The 22,677-nt window shown below is 38.4% G+C and overlaps 1 protein-coding gene across 1 annotated transcript; it reads left to right on the forward strand.

The window, feature by feature from the left end:
* The first annotated feature begins 5,565 nt into the window (after nt 1-5,565).
* LOC135256954 (potassium channel subfamily K member 2-like) lies at nt 5,566-22,357 on the forward strand. Its single transcript, XM_064339265.1, has 3 exons — nt 5,566-6,027; nt 10,457-10,767; nt 22,115-22,357. Coding segments are annotated over exons 1-3 (525 nt in total). The 5' UTR covers nt 5,566-6,026; the 3' UTR covers nt 22,328-22,357.
* The last annotated feature ends 320 nt before the right edge of the window (nt 22,358-22,677 follow it).

The following is a 22,677-nucleotide window of genomic DNA, read 5'->3' on the forward strand; positions in this document are numbered from 1 at the left end:
CAGCCAGCTGGTCAGCACATGTCTTGAAATAGCTGTACGAAATGAGTTTTGTACCTTATTGAAACTGTGTTTTGTAGTTGTCTAATGACCATAATATGCACTTTTGTATGTCGCTGTGGATAAACGCATCTGCTAAATAAATGTAATGTAATGTAAAAAACCCTATCCAGTGCACCTAATCCAGAAGAACCCAATCCAGTATGGAATTACACAAGAAACTGAGCGCACACATAGCAAAAGTGAAGCATGTCAGTCATGGCATGTCAGTTAACCTGGGGGCACATTACATGATTTTAAAGCCCAATTTGGCTACGATTTTAGATTGGGCACTTTGTGGTAGACTGTGGTCGTCCCACTGTATAGTTGCAGCTGTAACTGTTATGTATGTGGGAGTGCAAAATTCCACAACTGGGATCATAGACCTGGCATAATCATGTGGTTTGCGCAGATCAAGGACTCAAATCACAACAGGAATTTTCAATAGCAAATGAAAATTGAAAATTTATGACAGAGGAAGGAAAGGGAGGGGGATATGGAAGTAAACACAAGAGCCAACATGTGAGATGGCTGAGCAGAAGAAACATTTTTTGTGGTCTGCTCAGAAACTGCCTTTAGAAACATGGTTAACAACCCTTGCCCATTATTATTAATGACATTTTTTGTTAAAAACACGATTAGTTATATTTTTGAAGCCGTGTTAATTCGTATTGTTAACATTGAATTTGATGTTAGTCTACAGTAGTTTTTCTAAGTATCTTTAATGAACAAAACTATTTCTCTTCAGAGTATCTTAATTGCTGGAGGGTAATGTGTTTTTTTTAAAATATGAAGTACAAACCACTCTTTCAAAGCAGATTTGGCGTACTATTGACACATTTCAACTTAACAATTGTGGACCTGGGCTTAATGACTGAGGCCTGTTTTGACAAGCTTACTTTGGCGATGTTGATTGCACCTAGATGTTTTTGCAAAGATAAACACGGTAAATAATTTTTTAAAAAGGTAAGTGTAAATAGTATTATATTTTTGTACCGCTGATATACAGTTCTCTCCACAAGTAATGGCATTGCCAGTAAAGATGCTGTCACTGTTATACTTTGTATAGATTTAAACTTCGTTTTAAAGGATGTGAGTATGACCTAGCAACACCTCTGATAGAGGATAACATAAAATGATTGCCTGATTACTGGCCAGATATATAGCCTACAGTACAGGTCAAAAGTATTAGGCCACCTATAGTTTAAAAAAAAAAACTTTAGGTAGAGAAGATTTCAGTTAATGTATGCACATTTATTTAATACCAAAGCAAAGTACAAACATTTTTTTCAATTTACACAAAAGATTACTTTTACTTGACAGTCTATCCAATCATTTTCCAAAATGGGAGGTGGAAGGGTAATTAAAACAAGTGAAATGTTATCAACCTTAGGTTTTTTAAAAACCTCAGTTAGCCTAATACCTTTAGTCTGTAGTCCAAGTAAAATAGGCAGCATCAGATGTGCTTTTCGCGAGTTAAGTTATCCCATAAATCTTTGTGACGACCACAAAAATGCTACTTCCCAAATCTTTGTGATGACTGCAAAAATGTTATTACCCATATAGTCAATGGCTGCTTTAGAAAAACTGGTGACCATACTAGCTAATGTTTTCCCCTCCCGAATTTAGCCAATATTATTGACATTTGGATGTTTCTCCCCACCTCTTTGATGCAATTTGCTCAGAAGCATCAAGTTTCTCAATACATAGGCCAGAGCGACACCATTGGGCTTTGGGGACTTTAAAATGAAAATTACTCTAACTCTATACTGTAAATGCTATATCCTCCTTTTTCAGGAATGTCCTAAATATTTGGGTTTAAAATCACAGCATTTTTAAAATTCAAAAATTGTGTTTTTAAAATTAAAATTGTGTTGCTTAAAAAATACAATAAAATGAAATTGAAATGCAGGCAGTTTGTGCCATTTTCTTCACAAATCACCCCCACCAGCAATAGACAATAGATGTGAATGTATTGCTGCCCACTCCAGCATGTTATTCAGCATATGAATGAACAGCACATTGATAAGAATTTCTCAATTAAGCAATATTGAAACAAATTTGGACATATACTCACATGGAATTCATTCACTGCAATCGTGTGATGAAATTGATAAAAGCTTTAAGGTAGGCATGAATAATTATGGACGCTGTAGTTATAGAAATAATTTATAGAAATGGTTTAGAACTCCACGAAGACAACGCCACCAACATATTTTCCTATGTTCACTGAAAATGAGACTTTGGTTACATTTCACGCAGCTGTTCCATTCAATTAATTCAATTTGTGTATGTGTGGTCCCAGCACACAACCAAAGCTACGCATTCTCTGTGGAATTGATAAGAAGAGAGTGACGGTGCCTAAGCTATGTAAAAGCACACTCCAAGGAGAAGGGAGGGAGAAATGTGCTGAATTAATTTTTACCAAAGAAATAACTTTTTTAAATCATTGCACTTCGTATTTCTTTAACTGGTTTTTCCATTTTGTCTTTTGTCATGCACGTTTTAACACTTTTCTCAGTGTTCCTGTAATATTGATTAATTTTGCTTAGTCTATATAACAACAGTGCCAAAATTTTGAAATACAAATGTTGAAATTGATTCAGTTCTGTCCTTTATTTCAACAAAAGAGTTTGCAATATATGGTTTCGTAATCTTTATGAAATGATGTCATTGCTGGTGCAGAAATCGATGCTGTAATGCTGGATACATCTGACGTCACTGGACACAGGTTGTTGGCTAATGACACACCCAGCACTGACTCATGTGCCTGTAAAATATCTCACCTGCCCCGCAACAAGTGTTTCCTCCAAGCAACTTTTTAGCATAGCAGGGGATGTTGTGTCACCCCATCGGTTCAGACTGCTCCTAGATCATGTGTGGCAGCTTGTTTTCACAAAATACAACCTAGGGAAGTTTGAGTGAGAGTATAATAGCTGACGATGCATTCCACCCAGAGAAGCTTTTTTATTTTATTTTATTTTATATAAACAAGCTTGTGCAAATCAAACATACAGGTATTTCGACAAAGATAGAAGAAAAAGTATTAACAAACAAAAAACAACAAAACATGTTATCCTTACATTCTGTAGTTTTTTAGGAGTACAGCAGTTCATAATGAAGAACTATTTTATTTCAAATAATAAAAGCATTTTTTCAGCTCATAATTGACTTCAGTGTCCCTCAGGTAGGGGTGGTGGTGGGGTTCTTGCAGTTTGAACTATGCAGTTCAGAGTAAGGATGAGAAACTATGTTTTATTTAATAAAAAATATTTGCCTATGTTTGTAAACTTAATTTGCCTGTTTACCTAAAAAGCCTGTTATGTATTATAAAAGCATGTCATGGCTGTATAACATATAGGTCATGGTTTGTTAAACATAGCTTTAAAAAACAAACTACATGTTGTTAAACTGTAATATTATTGATGAAATTGTAAAACCATCACTTTAATGCTTGAATATCTCAACAGTAGCAGTGCCAGTGATTATTATGGTAAAAATCAGGTTTTTTTTGCATTTTATACAGCTTTGGGTTAAACTCCACATACTTCCCGTGTTTAACCAAATAGGCTACATAAACAAACTTTTTTTTTGGTTGAACAAATACAGATACAGATACAAATACAAATCGCCCTCCACCCCTAGTATGTTGGTAACACCAAAGTCCCTGTCACCAGTCAATCACATGCAGGAACATTCAGCAGAGCAGAGAGGAGGCACAAAGAAAAGGTGGCTCCAAGAGACACATTATTCACATAATCTGGAACAGAACATCCTACCACCACCGTTTACACTTGATTCTCTGAGTTACGTCTTATCTCATGGTTCCAGTGAATGAATACTTTCTGTGAAATGAACCATTTTAATAAAAGTAAAAATAAATTTTCATAAAGGTGAATCTCATGTGTTTTAAGTGGTTTTGTTCTCTTGTTGCTTTGAAATAGCACTTTTAGTCTGAATGAAACTGTTTAATTGTAGGTTCTACAAATGGCAACAAAAAAAAATTCCAGCATGGGATTTACAGATGTCGGTAGCCTTGTTTCATCCCTTTTTGTCCTTGTTTTGTTCATACGAATTGTGAGAACACACTGAAATAAAATGCCTTCCTCACCTGAAGTTACTGACTCTGTCTTGACTGAATAATATGATGTAAACCTAAAACCTCCCCCCCTCCCCCAACTTTGTGTCTTACAAAAATTATAAAAATAATAGTCCAGATCACATATTTACATTTGATCTGGATTACCCATCACAGAGTGAACAACATGTTTATTCTGAAATGATATAATTGAAAACATTTACAAATTCCTATAACAGAGAAAGTACCCATGCCACCCCCCCCCCCCCCCCCTCAAAAAAAATATAATAAAATAAATAAATAAAATATTTGCAAGTAAGAAGAATCTGCAACTAGGTGGTCATAATGAAATGGTAAGAAAAAAAATGTCATCGCATGTACAGATCTTCTACATTTACAGTATAAAATGCATTATTCAGAAAGTATAGCCTAATCATAGTCTTACTTTTGACTTTCTGGATTGTTACACAAAATATGACATACACTACATCTCCAAAAGTATGTGGACACCTGAAAATCACACCCATGTGCACTTGTTCAACATCTTAGTCCAAAACCATGGGCATTAATATGGAGTTTGACCCCCCTTTGCTGTAACAGCCTCCACTCTGGGAGGGCTGTCCAATAGATTTTGGAAACTGGCTGCTAATATTTTCTTCCATTCAGCCACAAGAGCATTAGTGAGGTTGGGCACTGATGTTGGGCATAAGGCCTGGCTCGCAGTCGGAAATGAAATTAATCCCAAAGGTGTTTGATGAGGTAAAGGTCAGGGCTCTATGCAGGTCAGCCAAGTTCTTCCCCACTGAACTCATCAAACCATTTATTTATGGACAGGGACATTGTCATACTGAAATAAGAAAAGGCCTTCCCCAAACTGTTGCCTTAAAGTTGGAAGCGCACAATTCTATTGAATGTCATTTTATGCTGTAGCATTAAGACTTCCCTTCACTGGAACTAAGGGGGCTATCACAATCCTTGAAAAACAGCCCCAGACCATTATTCCTCCTCCACCAAACCTTAGAGTTGTACAGTACAGTTGGCATTATGCATTCTGCCAAACCCAGATGCAAGATAGCGACTCTTCATTCATCAATCCAGAGAATACATTTCCACTGCTTCAGACTCCAATGGCGGTGTGCTTTACACCATTTCAGCCGACGCTTGGCATTGCGCATGGTGATCTTAGGCTTGTGTACTAACCACTAATTACAAGGAATGTCCACATACTTTTGGAACTGTACTGAATGCGTTTATACGCATGCAGGCGTTTAGATTTTGAAACGATAGAACCTACTGAGGGTAAGTGGTTAAAGTATAATTTGTTTACAAGAAGAGCGATGATAAACTACGAATATTTACGTGCTGTAGTGAATCAGACTGTCTTCAGACGCACCTGTCGTTCTGAAGTGATCTTGTTCTCTCAGGAACGTGTTCTCCGTTTTCGCCGGCGCTACCGTACTTGCAGGAGCACCAAAGCTTGCCCCGTAGCTTGCTTATAATAAGAACAAGCCGTGCACTTCACATTTCCCCGTGCTCACTCTGTCTATGAAACAAACGTCTACGTTCTTCTGCGAACGGAAGGCTATTACGTTCTGAAAGGACTGGCCGAATTTCTTGGAAACAATTTGCTTTACCCCACCCTTTCCAGCCTTTTGTGTGTTTGCGCACTCTCGGATTCGAACGTGGTGTACTGTGGAACATTGCAATCGGGGACTAAAAGCTGGTTCGGCTGTAGGAGGCATTTAGAATTATTCGCTGGAAGGAGCAAAGCGTGCGCTGTACCGAGTGGAAATATCCGTCAGAGCGCATCCGCCTGTGGTAGGAAAAGCTGAACCTAAAATAACAAAATTGCAAATATAATCTCGGAAATAACTGCTGATGAAGAACAGAAAAGAAAGGCACTTGGTAGAGAAGTAAGTGTGCTATGAATTATTCAACATACAAAGACATTATGACTATAATTCACTCTGTTTGAAATCTGCATGGAAGAACATTACTAAGAGTTGTTAATACATCTGAATGAGAAGGAAAAACCTATGATCGAGTCTAGAATAGATAGGTAGAAATAATCAACTGCATTGGAAGAGGAGACGTTGTCATGTAGTCATTCAAACAGCATTATTATATAAATTTTTTGGCTCTGATATTTCTGTAAATCGTGTGAAACTGTCGGACAATTACATAACGTGTTTAAATGTTGTTAACAAAGTCTGCAGTAATTCACTTCGATACATTAATCCAGTACACTAATATAACATAGCGAAAAGGCTTCGGATGTTGAATCACTATAGCAAGTGCACGAACGTCAAATCCTCATAACCACGCGGTTCAGACGATTGAGTGTTACATTTTTTTCTTCGTCGAATCTCAATAGGTAAGCGAATTATACCAGTGAAAGTAGCCTATATACTACCGTGTTTCTATAGTCTATTGGTGAGTTGATGGATGCAAGTTCACGAATTTATTGCTTAGGCAACTTGAATGTTCACCAGCCCTCAAACGTTATATACCATTTTGCCCACTAATCAATAATTTCAGAAACGTAAACTGCAAGCCGTAATAAATTAAATTATTTAAAACAACATAGCCTACACATAAAATGTCTATTGTTTAATCCAATTGCTCAAAAATGAAAACGGACAAATAAAATGCTTTCTCAGTTCAATTAAATATTTGATTTACCAGTTGTGTGTTTTGCAAAGGGTTTCAGTGCTTAGTATATATATATATATATATATATATAGTTTTCAGTGTTTTTTCTTAGGATATACACTGTAAGAATTAGAGGCCTTCGGAAAATAATGCATAAAGATAGTAGGGGGCGTGGTGCTGGTGTGGCCAACCTATCTACATTGGATCCTCATTAGTTATGACTTTACCCTGGTGCTTTGGTCAAAACAGCCTTCCAGAAAATATGAAGTGTTATTACACTATAGAGCACAGTTTATTGCTCAATTTGTTATTGTACAGTTTATTACTAATTTAGTAGTAAATATAATAACTTTTTATCTGTGGGTTGGTTATTTACTCAATGAATAAGTGTGGGAGTCAATACATGTACAAACAATGGCACAAAATTTGTTTTTTTGTTAATGAATGCCATTTAAATCGGGAATGCACCCTATAAGTGTCACACTTATTTCCTCTTGTTTAAAAATGTTTTAGCATGATACTAAAATTAAGAGAGTTGTCATAATGAAATATTTGCAAATACAACAATTGTTTTGGCACAGTATTTTACTTGTATTTACGAGCAAAGTATTGTATATTTGAAATTTTTTAAAGAAAAAAAGTTGTTCAGGTAATGATGAGGATGTTGGATGATGTAATAGTTAGCTTGCTACCTTTTGGAGATTAAACTTAAAAATGGGTGAAGTAAAAAAATGTTTATGTAATAGGAACTGATAAGAACTGTCCATTGACTGAAATTTCTGAATTTGTTTTCTTTTTTGCTTATTTTCTGTTTTGCACCTTTTTAAAGGAGTAGTAATTATTTTGGTTGTTGACAAGAAAGTTGTTCAGCTTGTTTCATTTTTCATTAGATCAGCTCTAAAGTTTATGTTTTGCCATTTAATGTTTTTACTTTAATAGCAAGAACAATTGTGAAGTAAAGGAAACTAATGCTATTAAAGTAACAGTGCATTCAATTCATTGTGGAGACTAACCTCTCATTCACACAGTGAGTGATTTGGGTACAGGGTCACTCAAGTGTACTAGGTTGAGGGAGAGGCAACAGCTTCCCATTGTGTCCTTGATAGTTTGGTGGTTCTGCTTTCATAAGTTTTTTGTTCAACTGTTCAAAATCTAAAAAACACAATTTTAATTACACAACTTTAAAGTAATGCAGCAAAGTGAAACATCTATTTTTAATGACATTTCTATTTTTCTTTTTTTATGACATTCATCCAACATGAAATGCATTCCTTCAACTGAAAGTGTATTCCTGAAATATCAGTGGTTCCCCGACAATTTTTTTCAGGCCTGATGGTACACACCAAAAAAAAAAAAAAAAACCTAAACAGATGTGGCACGCAGGGTGCAGCCAGCGGTCTGCAGTTTATATTTGTGTTCAATTTTCTGTTTGCTCTGTATATTCAAGACTTAAAACAAGATGATCACAAGGGGAGGATAACTTAATATTCTGCATTTATTGTATAGAAATAAGCTGTGTAACCTATATCAAATTATAATTAAGACTCCACAAATGCATACAGAGCATTTTTAACAATGTTACATGTTACATGACAATGTTACATGACAATCTGTGTGACAAATAAGATTTAACATTAAATAAAAATATATTAGATCAAATTAATTTAAATCAGATTAAATTAAAGTGCCAAGGAGTTGTTGGGGTTATATATTTCAGAAGAATTGTTATTGAAGCAAAAAATAGTGAGACACCTGCCATTACTTTGCATGTTTACCAAGGTGTTCTGGTTGCATAAATGTGAACAATCCCCAACCTTTGCAAAATATCATCATGAACACAGGAGAAAAATGTTAATGTTTGGTTGTCTGTCTCCTGCGTTAGAGTTTTTTCTCATTTTAGTTGATGCCATGCTCATGTTCAATTTTAGTATTTTGTTTGCTGGCAAGCTATGAGAGGCAGTGTCTGTGTAACGCTAGCTAGCTAGTTGATTAATTAAATTGTTGATGCAATAATATTATGTTTGATTACAGAGGAGACGTTCAACCACATCGATATAATGTGGTGACATTAGGTTGTACTATTGACAGCACAAACAAGAGACAGACAGTGGCATTGCAGTTCCACAAGAGAATATTGAATATCAGAAATTTACTTTCACTTTGAGATGCTTTGGAGAAAAAAAATAAAGAAAGCCAGCACTTCTCCAGTCTTATAGTGTCAAGTTTTCCAGGCAACAACATAGAGGTTGATATATGTTTCGAAACAGCGTCCCACAGGATTACTCCCAAGAGCAAATGATTATTGATTTCCACCTGATTAGATATTTGGCTTTATTTTTGGCATTTAAAAAAAAGGATTTTGTAGGTCTGGCAGCAATTATAGGGGAAACACTGAATATGGAAAACAAATGCAATTATTTTGTATGTGACAGGCAAATGAAAACCAAGTCTTGCATTAAAATAAGCAATTAACTTTTTTATACTTTTGATCGATGGGGCATAATTGAGGCTGAAAATTGGTTGTTTGTAAAATGATCAGCCGATGGCAAATTATTAGTTTATTGGCAGATATGTGCATTGGCACAATATATTTATCATATAGCCTATCCTTTATTTTATATAGTTATTTAATGACACTGATAAATATTATTTGTTACTGCTATCTCGCTAGCTAGTAAGCGATATCACTTTCTCGGTAGCTAGTTAGCCACCTTGTATTCTGTCTATCAATAGCTGTTTAGCTAACAATCTCTCTATCTTTGCCAATAGCTAACATTATCTAGCTAGGTACTGAGGAAGAGATAGACTGCTAGCCATAGCCAGCTCTCTGTGGTGCATAAAACTGTTTTGACATGTTTTATACACCACAGAGTGACTGATTTTGCTCTACCATAATCAGTCGCACTTACATCAAAACATGTTACATCAACATGTTTTGATGTAATTGTGACTGATTTTGGTAGAACATATTTCCATATAGTCTGCTGCCTATTCTTTAAGTTTTAGCTGCTCCTTCATTGCAATAAGTGAAGTCAGGCAGAACAATTATTCACAAAATTATATCATATTGGGAGGTGAAATGGGAAGTCTGAAACTGATTGGCTGTTGATTGGTGATGCTTATGAAAAGATAAACCATTGGAAACATTTCTGTTAACTTTTGTTTCTCAGTTGCCCAGTGACTTGGGTTGCTGGCTGGCACTCCCCTTCACCCTCACCCTCCCCTTCAATTGCTCACTGTGTGATCAGAGGGTAGTGGCTATTGGTTATGAATTTTGGTGGACTGCACCCTAAAGACCTGTTTCCCCTGGGAATTAGAACTATGACTATAATCATAAACTATAAATTCTTCATTAACATTCTCATCAGAGAATTATTTCTCATTGTACACAACAGTGAATAAACTCACAGGCTTCCCGTGGGTACAGACAGTATACACAAGTCATTTGTTGAATGCGTTTAATTGAAAATCACACTGACAGTAAGCCGGATGCTGTCGTATCATTATCATTCTAGCTCATTTGTTTTCAATGAGCTTGCAATGAACTTTCATTCATTTATATTGGAATGATTTGTTTATAATTTTCCAGTTATTGCTAGCTATTGTTCCCAGTATAACCAGGTCTTGAGGCTCTATGTTGCTTATAATAACGGTAGTACTCACAGGTGGTCATGGTCTATCTCTGCTCAGTGGCTGCACCTGATCTTCTGGATCCCAGATCAGCCGCTCAGAACACCAAACCACGCCTCTCCTTCTCCACCAAGCCTGTTATCTTAAACTCAGAGGACAACTTTGATGCCATCACCACAGTCATGAGGTGGAAGACTGTTTCTGCAATATTCCTGTTGGTGGTGCTCTACCTGATCATCGGGGCAACAGTATTCAAGGCCCTGGAGCAGCCTTACGAGAGGTCCCAGAAGTATGCCATACTGGCCCAGAAGCTGGAATTCCTCTCCCGCCACTCCTGTGTTAACTCCTCTGAGCTGGAGGACCTTGTTAAGGTAATAAGCACGTCATTAGTGTAATGAACACATGCTGCCAGGCTCAGGTCTTTGTTAGTTGGCTACTCATTCATCAAATTTTGTACACGCAGCTGTAAGTGTGCTTCATGTAGACTGCTAAGTACATGCTTGGACTCTTGCAATGCTGTAATGATTTATTTATACAGTGTGAACCACCAGCACAGTGCACCTTGACAAAGTCCTCTGATCAAGCTTTCCCTCTCCCTTGCCTGTGGCATGTTCTGAATAATAACGGATGGCGAATTTCTCCAAGGGAGTAATTAAACCTGCCTCTGCTGTAGAAAGCCCAGCCAGCGATTCCAGTTGCCAGAATGCCTAGCACCATGAGAATCAACATCCATTGTAGATTTGTAATAACTCCTCCTTTCATTGATGTGCCAGGGCTGTCGATCATTCTGAACAAAGCAAGGTCTTTCATTCTATAGCTATGTGTTGTTATAAATATTTCAGTTTGAGGTCTGGGGTTTATTTGAAATGATAGTCTCCAAACTACTAAATGTCAAATTACCTAAGTCAGGTGTCTCAGACTCAAATTCTGGAGGGCTGTGGTGTCAGCTGGATTTCGGTGTGTTTCCATGTTTAAGCGCTTTGATGTTTATGTTATCAACTGGCTATACACCGTATTTACGAGGCCTAAATTGGCTGCCGATTGAAAGGAAAGCATAATAGCCTCCAGACAATACAACCCTCCAGGCCTGGAGTTTGCAATCCTTGTGTCTGGAAGCTTCTGTGCCTTAATACTTATGTTCAAAGATAAACCCAGCGCTTGTGAAAAATTAAGTGCTAAACAGAGATAGAGATGTGATATTTTATGGCTTTTCCAGCAGTGAGGGCTGGCATCTACAGAACCTTCCAGCTCACTGATCTAGGTCAGGAGGACTGAGTGCCCTGTCATGTGCAGATGTTTGCAGCCGCCCGCACAAGAACTGCAAGGCCCACCATAATGCAGACTTGCGGCTGCTGGTATGTCTGCCTGTCAATCAGCCTCACATGGCCACAGTCCCTCCTCTTCTAACATGGGCAGCACAGCGTGACAGTGGTTATTTAAAGGGTGCAGTGAAGCAGCGCTAAGACATAGCTCGCCCTCAAAGCATTTAACCAGCAGCACCCAGGCGATATTCCCCCACTGCACGCAGCAGACACAGACTCTCCCCTTTTCACAGTGGTTTTCACACTTTCAAACTCACACTTTAGTAAAACATCAGCGCCTCTACATCAGCAGAGTCACAGGGATGTCTTTCCTGGGCCAAGAAATAGGGTTTATTCATCTGTGTTGCTGCCTCGGCTGAGAACAAACGATCTGGTACTATTCGTGTACGCATGCTCATTTTTTCAACCAGATGTGAAACTATTACCGTGAAAGGCCATTGCAGGCCTTTATTTTTTTATTTTTTGCTAGGACCATGGACAGTTCCCAGTCCTATTTGCTGTTATGCCAAGGTAGTTTTCAGCAAAGGCATGACCCAGTAATTTGTAGTGAATAATTAGAATCTTTACTTGTATAACAGTTTAAGATAAGTATTCCTTTTCCAGAGTTCTGGAAGTTTGAAGAATGCCACTGACTGTGTTGAAGCTGCAGGTGTAAATGACCTGAGACATTTTAATTTATATGATTAATGGTAAATACAGTCTTATAGGCATAAGTGAGCAGTATCACCCTGATGTGTTTAAGCAATGCAGTTTTTTGTTGAGGCACATAAAATGATATGAAGCCTGCGGAGCTAGTTTGGGCAGACAACTCCTGAAGCGCTGTTCACTCACTATTGCTTGCGCCTTAATGGGAGGGGTATTTAAATCACCTTTCCTGTTCATACCATTGTTCATTCTGCCGTGCTATTGCTGCTACACTTGCTCGACTGTATTTATGCCTTTCAAAGATTTCTTTTCTCCGATCACCATTCCGGCATCAACCTGTGTGCTCTGTTTCTCATCCCCATAAGGGGGGGGGGGGGGGGGGGGGGGGGGGGGTTTGTAGTGTTATCGTTATCATTTTGGCTGGCTTATGCAAAGAGGGAATGATAAGAGGCAGAACCTTGACAGCAAAGTTGCAGTAATGTTAAATCTAAATGTAAATATTGCTTTATTCAAATTGTGAGTTGTCTGAACTATTCTCATATACATGCATTGAGGTCCCTCCCTTGCAGTGGTGATCTGAAGGAAAACAGAAAGGGAGAATGTATCAAAATAAGATTAGACATATAATTGGTAATAGATAATTGGCAAATGGTAAAATAGATAATTGGGTAATATTGGGATGGCAGGTATGCCATCCCGCCAAGTTACGCCTTGGCGGGGGCATGCCCCCATACCTATACAGCACCGAGAGTTTGGCACTTTTCAGGGTTCCCCACAGAAATAACCACAACAGCCACAGACACTCAGCCCTTAAAAACATTAAATTCTGTACATTCTGACCCCATTTCAACAAACAGAACTCATAAACAACTTCACATGTCCACACAATAAAGCCCCAAACTAAGGGGATTTTGCGTTTTCTCCTTCTTCTTCTCTTTCTTCTTCTCATTCTTATTTTTCCTGCCGCCTTTCCCACTAACAACATGTCTCCCCATTGGACATTTCACTGACACCAGCCAAATCTTCACCTACACGACCCAATCAAAAACGCGCATACACACGCAAAATACCGATACCTTTCTACTCTGAAACATTTGCAGGGTAAATAGCTAGTCCGCCTGTGGCCTAGTGGGCAAGGTTACAGTCTTGAGAACACGGGGTCGTAGGTTCAAGCCCAGCTTGGAACACGTTTCTTTAACCTGCTTCAACCCTCACTAATAATTGTCTACTACTTATCAATTATTGCTTTTGCACCATATCTACCTGCCGTTCACCGTTCAGTTATTAACCAGCTACAATATTGCTAAGCCATATGGATTCAACGGGAGCTAATCTGTGTTTACTGGCCTGTGATCTTTAAAACCACCGGCAGGTTTGCTAATGATATTTCACGCATTGCATAGCTATGGCATGGTGCTGCACTAACGAAGTCACAGACTGGTAAACCTCCGGTTTAAGGCTTGAATCACGACTCGCCCTCAGGCAGACCATTTCCTCTTTTATACAAACGTTTTCTTACGGTTATATTTCCTTTACCAAAACTCACTCACGGCCACCCATATGCATTTCATGACGGCAAATGTATTCCTTTTATTAAAAAGTTACACCAGTTCACCGCTGTGCCATTTCTACGAACTATATTTCTTCACTTGGCTACCGTACAAAACCTTCTTATCAGCAAACGCCACGTTTGTACATTCATGTTACCTCGCCATGTTCTCTATCTAGCCACATAGGCTACAAACAACTACGTATGTATGTTCTGCAACTCCGCAGTCTAAACAGCTAGTCTGCCCGTGGCCTAGTGGGCAAGGTTACAGTCTTGGGAACATGGGGTCTTAGGTTCAAACCCAGCTAGGAACACGTTTCCTTAACCTGCTTCGACCCTCACTAATTATTGTCTACTACTTATCAATTATTGCTTTTGCACCATATCTACCCGCCGTTCACCGTTCAGTTATTAACCGGCTACAATATTGCTAAGCCATATGCATTATGACTTACCGTCTGTACGTTCAGTTATTAACCGGCTACAATATTGCTAAGCCATATGGATTCAACGGGAGCTCTTCTGTGCTTACTGGCCTGTGTTCTTTTTTAAAACCACCGGCAGGTTTGCTAATGATATTTCACTCACTGCATAGCTACGGCATGGTGCTGCACTAACGAAGTCACGGGCTGGTAAACCTCCGGTTGAAAGCTTGAATCCCGACTCGCCCTCAGGCAGATCATTTCCTCTTTTACACTAACATTTTCTTACGCTTACATTTGCTTTACCAAAACTCACTCACGGCCACCCATATGCATTTCATGACGCAAATGTATTCCTTTTATTAAAAGTTACACCAGTTCACCACTGTGCCATTTCCACTAACTATATTTCTTCACTTGGCTACCGTACAAAACCTTCATATCAGCAAACGCCACGTTTCTACATTCATGTTACCTCGCCCTGTTCTCTATCTAGCCACATAGGCTACAAACAATTACTACGTCTGTACGTTCTGCAACTCCGCATTAAAACATTACATCTAAAATCATGATTCACTCATAAGTATAACTACTAGCACTGAACATGAGAAAACACATTTGTGCGATAGATTGCACACGTTATTTAACCCTCCACTTCAACAACGAACATTAAATACAGACTGTTATATGTACCGTTGATAAGGAAACTAAGCTCGCTCATGGTCACTTCATTTACTTCGCACTATAGTCTGTGATCATGTCAACCTTCACCTACATGCCCATTCTGCTAAAAAAAAACATGTTGTTTCAACTACGCAATTTCATCATTTCGCCTAATTTATCTCACACTTGTTATTTTCTCATATGCAAAGCCTGCTTGGACATATGCGTCTGCTCCTATTCTCCACTATCAACTTTTCCGGTTCTAGCTTAACAAAACAGCAAAGAGGATTCCTACCTGCAGATAAGCCTATCAAAATGCCTTATAAACCTTACAAACACTAAAAGTGCATCTTCACGAAATAACAGACAACGGAGCAGGACAGAAGGGTACACAAGTTGCGACCTAGGCAGCTCTAATTCTACGGGCTTGCTGATTCTTTTGTCAATCAAGGCTCGTTGGATGCCCGTCAAATCCGTGAGTAGCCTACATAGCTACACCCTGCCATATTTAACCTTTTCTGATGCGTTTACAATTACGCCACCGCACCATTTGTCACAGCCACTGTTTTACATATATAGCAAACCGAAACTGCTAAACGTACACGCTCTTCAGACTGTACAAATTCACACAATGATAGCCATAATTCACAACCGTTTCTTACAGGGTCACTTCGCATTTCTCACTCTCGTAATAAAACGCTTTGCAAAAAGAAATGATATCTCATAAAAAACACGTTTTCAACGTACAAAAATGCCAAGTTACTCAAAAGTATTGATATCAAAATGACGCCAAGTTACGGTACTACAAACAATATAGGCTATCTTGCCTCACCGAAATTTAATAACATGTATTCCAAAGCAATGCTACCCAGTATTTCCTCAATTCTTTAAAGTCACTTGGCCCTGTGTTTTGTAACCTTACCATATTACAATGTCATGCAAACGTTGTGTCAGATCAAAGTGTCAAATATTTCGTATTGCCTCATTGAACACATGGAAATTCATGTAGAAAACTGCTGGTCAGTCACTACAGGAAGCATATTTCTCCAGAAAACATATGTTTATACTTGCTTCTGAACTGAATTTGACTAAATGTACAAGTGATTGTATATTTGCAACATACAATAAATACATGTAAAATACATATTGTACATACATACATAGAGAACTTCTTTATCCCCATGGGGACATTTCTCTCGCAGCATGTTACATTCACATTTACGAACAGACATTTATACCAAGAAACATACAATCATTCACACAACAGAAAGGCTGGCCACCAAAATACATACATACCAATACAAATTGGACATATAGATGCCTTTTCAATCAATCATGACTGTGAGAAAGCCATCCACACATATGTTTGGCCTGTCCATGTACTGCACACTTATATACACACAGGGCCAAGTGACTTTAAAGAATTGAGGAAATACTGGGTAGCATTGCTTTGGAATACATGTTATTAAATTTCGGTGAGGCAAGATAGCCTATATTGTTTGTAGTACCGTAACTTGGCGTCATTTTGATATCAATACTTTTGAGTAACTTGGCATTTTTGTACGTTGAAAACGTGTTTTTTATGAGATGCACATATACAACCTCTTTAGTCATAGCACGTCAGTACAAACTGCTTTGGAGTTATTTGAAGTGTATTGACTTACTTTTGATGAAGCCCCCAACGCCCCTATAACAACTATTTAGAGTCTGCAGGTTATCAGAAACTTTTTCTAATATATCCTTCATCACACACAGAATAACAGTCAGGAACAAATTAAAGTGTCAATCTCGAAGATTTTCGTTTCGTTTTCTTTGGCGGTACCAATGGCGGGAAGCGGTAATTGCAGGTGTGTTTTTGGACCTCACTTCCCAACTTCCAAACAGTGTCGCCTGTGTGTGACGTCAGTCAGCTGGCACCTGGGCCACGGTAACTATAACATTTACTATTTACTTAATAAAAAATGGTTGTTATAAAAGTAACGTTATGTACATACTCATTAATTGTCTAACATTAGGCTTAAGCTAACTTAAGCTGTCTTTACATTGCCAAGCCGGGTTAAAATGCTGTAGTCGACCTGGGGTAGAATAAGTGATGATAAATTTTCTTTATCCACCTTTTGCCCGATATGAACATCTTTACACTGCAGAGAAGAATCCGCCGGATTCACTGTGTGAATAATAATTTATCTTGTGCACAATAAACATTGTCTTTCTCATGAATGACAGTTGTGTGATATTTTTGAAACAGCTGCCTTGCAAAATGTTACCCCTGGTGTTTCTGGTTTTGCTAGCTAAACTGTTCGAGAATAAAGCTGAGCTGGGTGTTAAATTAGCAATCAGTACAAGAAGAATAAAACAAAAACAAAGGAGATTTCATCAAGAAAGGGCATCAAGGCTGAAGGAACATATGAGGAAGCGTAATAAAATAATAACAATGCTAATCCATACTGCTGTATTTTTTAATTTAGTTTTCTCAGGCTAGACATCTTTACACACAGAAATCAGACCCGGCTCTGCTCCACCTATACCCCGGGGTTAATGCTCTGTGTAAAGACGATCATTATAATATATTGATGAACTGATGGCAATGTAAATAACGGTAACGTTAAGGCCAGTTCAGATCAATGATTCGCGACGAGACAAAACGGTTTTAGAATGTTGGAGAGAAAATTGCAGCGATGTGAACTGGTTAGTAGCAGAGCCATTGCCTGCCCTGGTATCTCAAAAGACCCACCTTGTCAAATCTTTAAGTGCAGTTTTAGAACGTTTACAATCAGACGTCTTGAAATTTTGCAAGTTGCATCCAGTCTCGTTGCCAATCATTGATCTGAACTGGCCTTTAGTTAGCTACATTGCACCGTTGCAACAAGGTAGCACTGCATTTGAGAGACGGTTTGCGAGGTTGGTACCGGTCGGTAGTGTTAGCTAGTGTTTTTTTGTAATTGTTAGCTGACATTAAATTATGTTAATTACATTAGCTAGCTAGCTAACACAAGGTTACCTGATGTGAGAGATGGCTACCTACTGTGAACAACGTTGTCTAAACTAATGTTGCCCTTCTTGACATGGTCCGGTAGCTAGCATTAGCTGTGCAAATAACTATGTAATTTAGTAACGCTACATTGTCATCAAATGTAATACGAAATCTACATCAACAAATAATATGACCTCTCATGTTACACAAAAACTTTTTAGGGTTCCGTAACGCTAGCAGACACCGGAAAAAAACAGTACGCCACTCACACTCACAAGTGAGTTGAAGAGCGAGCCTGTTGTGTCAGTTTCGCCTACCCTCTCTGGCGGACCGATCGCTGATGGGTGATGGAAAACGCGTCACAAACTGTGCGCCGCTTGTGATTTTTTCCCGGGAATGTCGCCACAGACACCCAGTTTTTTAATCATAAATTATAATAATAATAACAATATTAATTAATATAATAATAGGCTCAATAACCATTGTGTTACCTAATTCAGCGATATATAGTGACTTAACAGACATTTATTTTAATGAAAATCTTCGAGACTGCCACTTTAAACATATCAGATCATCAAAAAGAAAACTTGCATACCACTGAAAATCAGAATACGTCCATTAGAACAAGCGAGAATCTGCAATAGCTGTGACCGCACATGCGCATGCATCCTCACACAAACATGTGATCTCTTCTTTGGCTCATGACCAACCTTTCCACAAAATCTTGTGCAAATCTGTGAATCCATTTGGGTGTTATGCACCTTTTTGTGATAGGCCACGCCCATCGCCACGCCACCTCTTGGTCAATCGGCCTGAAAGTTACTCAGCTCTACCTTCGGTCATGACCAACCTCCATGCCAAATTTCAGCCTCCTGAGGCAAAAACTGTGGCCGCTACGGGGTGGGACACTTTTGTGGATCAACCGACCAACCAACCAACCGACCGACAGACAGAGCTATAGAGCTGCGGTCGCAACAAAAAAGGTTAAACATACACTGTACACTCATTTATTTTTTAAAATAAAAAGTGAACTATTTATTTTAATATTATGCTGGAGAAATGTAACACCTATATGTATGTTGCTTCTCCATTACTTCTTACCAAATGATGATCAGTTCTCCTACTCTAGCATAATTTTCAATCCTACAATTTCACAGTCTACTGCACAATGTGTAATGTATAGTACCTGATAGTCAAATGAAGGGGGTGCTGTTCAGCTCACTCTAACTGGGTAAGGACAGCCAATGCAATATCTTAGGCCAGGACCCAGTGAGGCCTAGCTGGGTTCAGCCACTGTTTGTCCTAAAATGAGGGTAGGATGGATAATTGCACAGAAGCCAAACAGGTATAAGACTCGCAGCACACCAAATTCTATTTTATTATTGGAAATCAAATAGGCTTATTTCTTGTAACAGGGCTTGCTGTAGTATCAATCACTTGAGACATATTTTGGTATGAAGCATTCAGTCTTGTATTAATTTGTTGCATAAGAAGAATGTATCTCAGGCACAGTTTACTAGACTAGGCAAAAGGAAATTCTCCTCTCCATGACCGCATATTAACAGATGTCATTATTCTGTTGGAGCCTGTCAGTACTTTAAAGATTCTGCAGTCATGCTTTCAAAGCTCATCCATTCTCTGTGCCACCTGTCTTTACCATGTAACCACACCACATCTCATTCCTCAATCTAGGGTGAATGTGAACTAAGGGGCCATTCAGCCAAAATTAAAATGTTTAGTTGAAAACTTTTTTGTTTGTGCATGTACACTCACACACACTCATGCAAGCAGGCACACACACATAAACATACTCACATATACTCATGCACTGATAGATTTGCAACTTTTACATATCGGCACACATACTTACACTGTTAGGATTGCAAAATCTGAGGTGCCCCTGCCCGAGAACAAGCTGTCAGGCTCACTTACAGCTTCCACTCCCAGCAATACACTGATATGCACAAGTCAATGAAACTGCAGACAGCACATAGCACTTTGCTATGACACTCAAAATTGATGTGCCAATAGGATGAGCGCACAGTGTGTACTCAGTGCTCATGGGACTTGTAGTATCATGTAGTGTCACCTCAAATTGTCTTAATTATTTCAGATGCCTTTTGTAAACTACAATGTTTTTTTGTTTTTCATAGAAAATGCTACCAAAAGGTTACGCCAAAGTGGCTGGTAAGAGTGATAGAGTTGCACGCCACTGCAAATTCTACCTGTATTTGGCGAATAGCAGTTGTTAATGTCAAGCCCTGTATATTATTGTAATTCTCTAAGAGGAGTATGGCAAACTAAAAATATTCTGCAAAGTGAATTCAACTAAATAGTAACCGATAAACTCAACTCAAGAAAAATCTTGCAATATGAAAATATTAGTTAGATATTACCGGGACATAGCGCACCCAATATGTTTGAGGTGGCACAAACTCAAACGAGGAAAATGTGGGTGGTTTATGTACATTTTGCAAACATTATTTTTTTTCCGTAATTTCATTAAGAGTGACATTATTACACTTCCATCAGTAACAATACATGGTCAAGTGGGGAGGAGGGGGTGATTGTTGGGGTGGCTGGAGCGATCATGGACCAAGAGTGGGGTCAGAATATATGAGGGAGCACATGCCCCCTCAGTTTCAATGGGCATGGCACCCCTGGATATTACAAAATATTAAATATAACAAATTATTTCACTTTTAAGTGGCTGACATTAGTATCTTATAATTGGTCACTAAGCAGTGTTGGGAATAATGGAACTTAAGGGAATAGTTAAGGACATAAAGAGAAGAACTTGTCCTTAACATTTTTTGGAAACTCTTAACTGCTCATTTTTGCCTCAGCATCTTTTTTGGGTTCAAGTCAAAACTTTGACTAGGCCACTCCAGAACTTTAATTTCTTTTTAGTTTCTTGTCAGCCATTGAGATGTGGACTTGCTTTTGTGTTTTAGATCATTGTCTTTGTGAATGACCCAATTGCTATTCAGCTTCAGCTCATGGACAGATGACCACGGACATTCTCCTTCTGGTATTCTTTCTCATTCTTCTGGTGCAGAGCAGAATTCATGGTTTTTTCAATCATAGCAAGTCGTCCAGGTCCTGAGGCAGGAAAGCATCCCCACACCATCACATGACCAACACCATGTTATTATGATGTTCTTACTGTGAAATGCTATATTTGTTTTACACCAGACATAATGGGACCTGTGTTACATTACATTACATTACATTACAGGCATTTGGCAGAAAATGTTGTCTGAAAATGTCCACTTCTGACACTTCTGTCCATAGAACATTATCCCAAGCTGCTTGGGGATCATCCAGGTGCTTCTTGGTTAGCAGTGGTGTCCATCTTGCTGAATCCTGAATTGAATGCTGAATTGTGGAATCACGAACACTGAACTTAGCTGAGGCTAGAGAGGCCTGCAGTTCTTTTAAGATCTTTCGTGACTTCATGGATGAGTTGTCACTAAGCTCTTGGAAAAAATTTGGCAGACTGGCCACCCCTGGGAAGATTCAACACAGTTCCAAGTGTTCTATTTGGAAATAATGGCTCTCACTGTGGTTCAGTAGAGCCTTAAAAATAGTTTTATAAACCTTTCCAAACTGATATATTTCAACTTTTTTCTCATCTCTTCTGGAATTTCCTTTGGTTGTGGCATAGTGTGGTTGTAGAAATGTGGTGACTACTTCACTCTGATGGTAAGGTTCAATATGAGTGAGGTCTATATTCAACAGGGCTGGCAGTAGTCAAGCCTGGCTATGTTCAATTAACTGAATCTAATTATCAATTAAAATTGGTTCATTGTTTGAGTAACTAAGGAGGCAATTACTTTTTTATACGGATGATCTGGGTGTTTGACTCTTTTCATTAAATAAATGAAATAATAAATTAAAAAATGCATTTTGTGTTTACTCGATTTCCCTTTGTGTCTAATATCGCATTTTGTCTAAAGATATGAAACCATTCAGTGTGACAAATTTGCAATAATAAAGGAAATCAGGAATGGGCAAATACTTTTTCACGGCACTGTATAGTCATTTTTCAGCCATATCGCCCAAGTGATGAGGTGTAGTTATTTCCTGTGTGTTCCTGGTGAAGGAAATCTGTTAGTAACCGAATATATGTTATACTCACAGCAAGTGGTGTCTGCGATAAGAACTGGGGTCAATCCATCAGGCAATTCATCCAACCAGACCAGCTTGTGGGACCTCAGCAGTTCATTTTTCTTCGCTGGGACTGTCATCACTACAATAGGTAAGATCAATGGGTGTTTTCAGTGCTGCAGTGCATGGTTTATTAAAGGAAGTGTATGGTTTCAGTGGTTTGAATTTGTAACACAGAGATTATAAATCTGCACAGCATGGCAGTTGTCTATTCTATGCCATATATTTAATAACTCCACTTATTTTATTCCTAAAAGCCTAATTTAATGGTAGAAGTAACTTTCAAAGCACAGCACAAAGCAAAATCCATTTTTGCTCAAAAGTTACAGTCAAGGCAAATTTCACCCTGAATTGGGCCACATTCACAAAACTTTTCAATTGTTCTTACTATTCTTAAAAATGTTCCTATGAAAAAACAATATGAGCTTCATGACACATGTATAGACATTTGGTTTTGTGCATATCCCTGGTGTATGCGATGATGAATGCTGGCTGTTTGTAAATTTTATGCGCAATCCTGTTCATATGATTTGCAT

The sequence above is a fragment of the Anguilla rostrata genome, chromosome 6 (genome assembly GCF_018555375.3).
Source record: "Anguilla rostrata isolate EN2019 chromosome 6, ASM1855537v3, whole genome shotgun sequence".
NCBI lineage: Eukaryota > Metazoa > Chordata > Actinopteri > Anguilliformes > Anguillidae > Anguilla > Anguilla rostrata.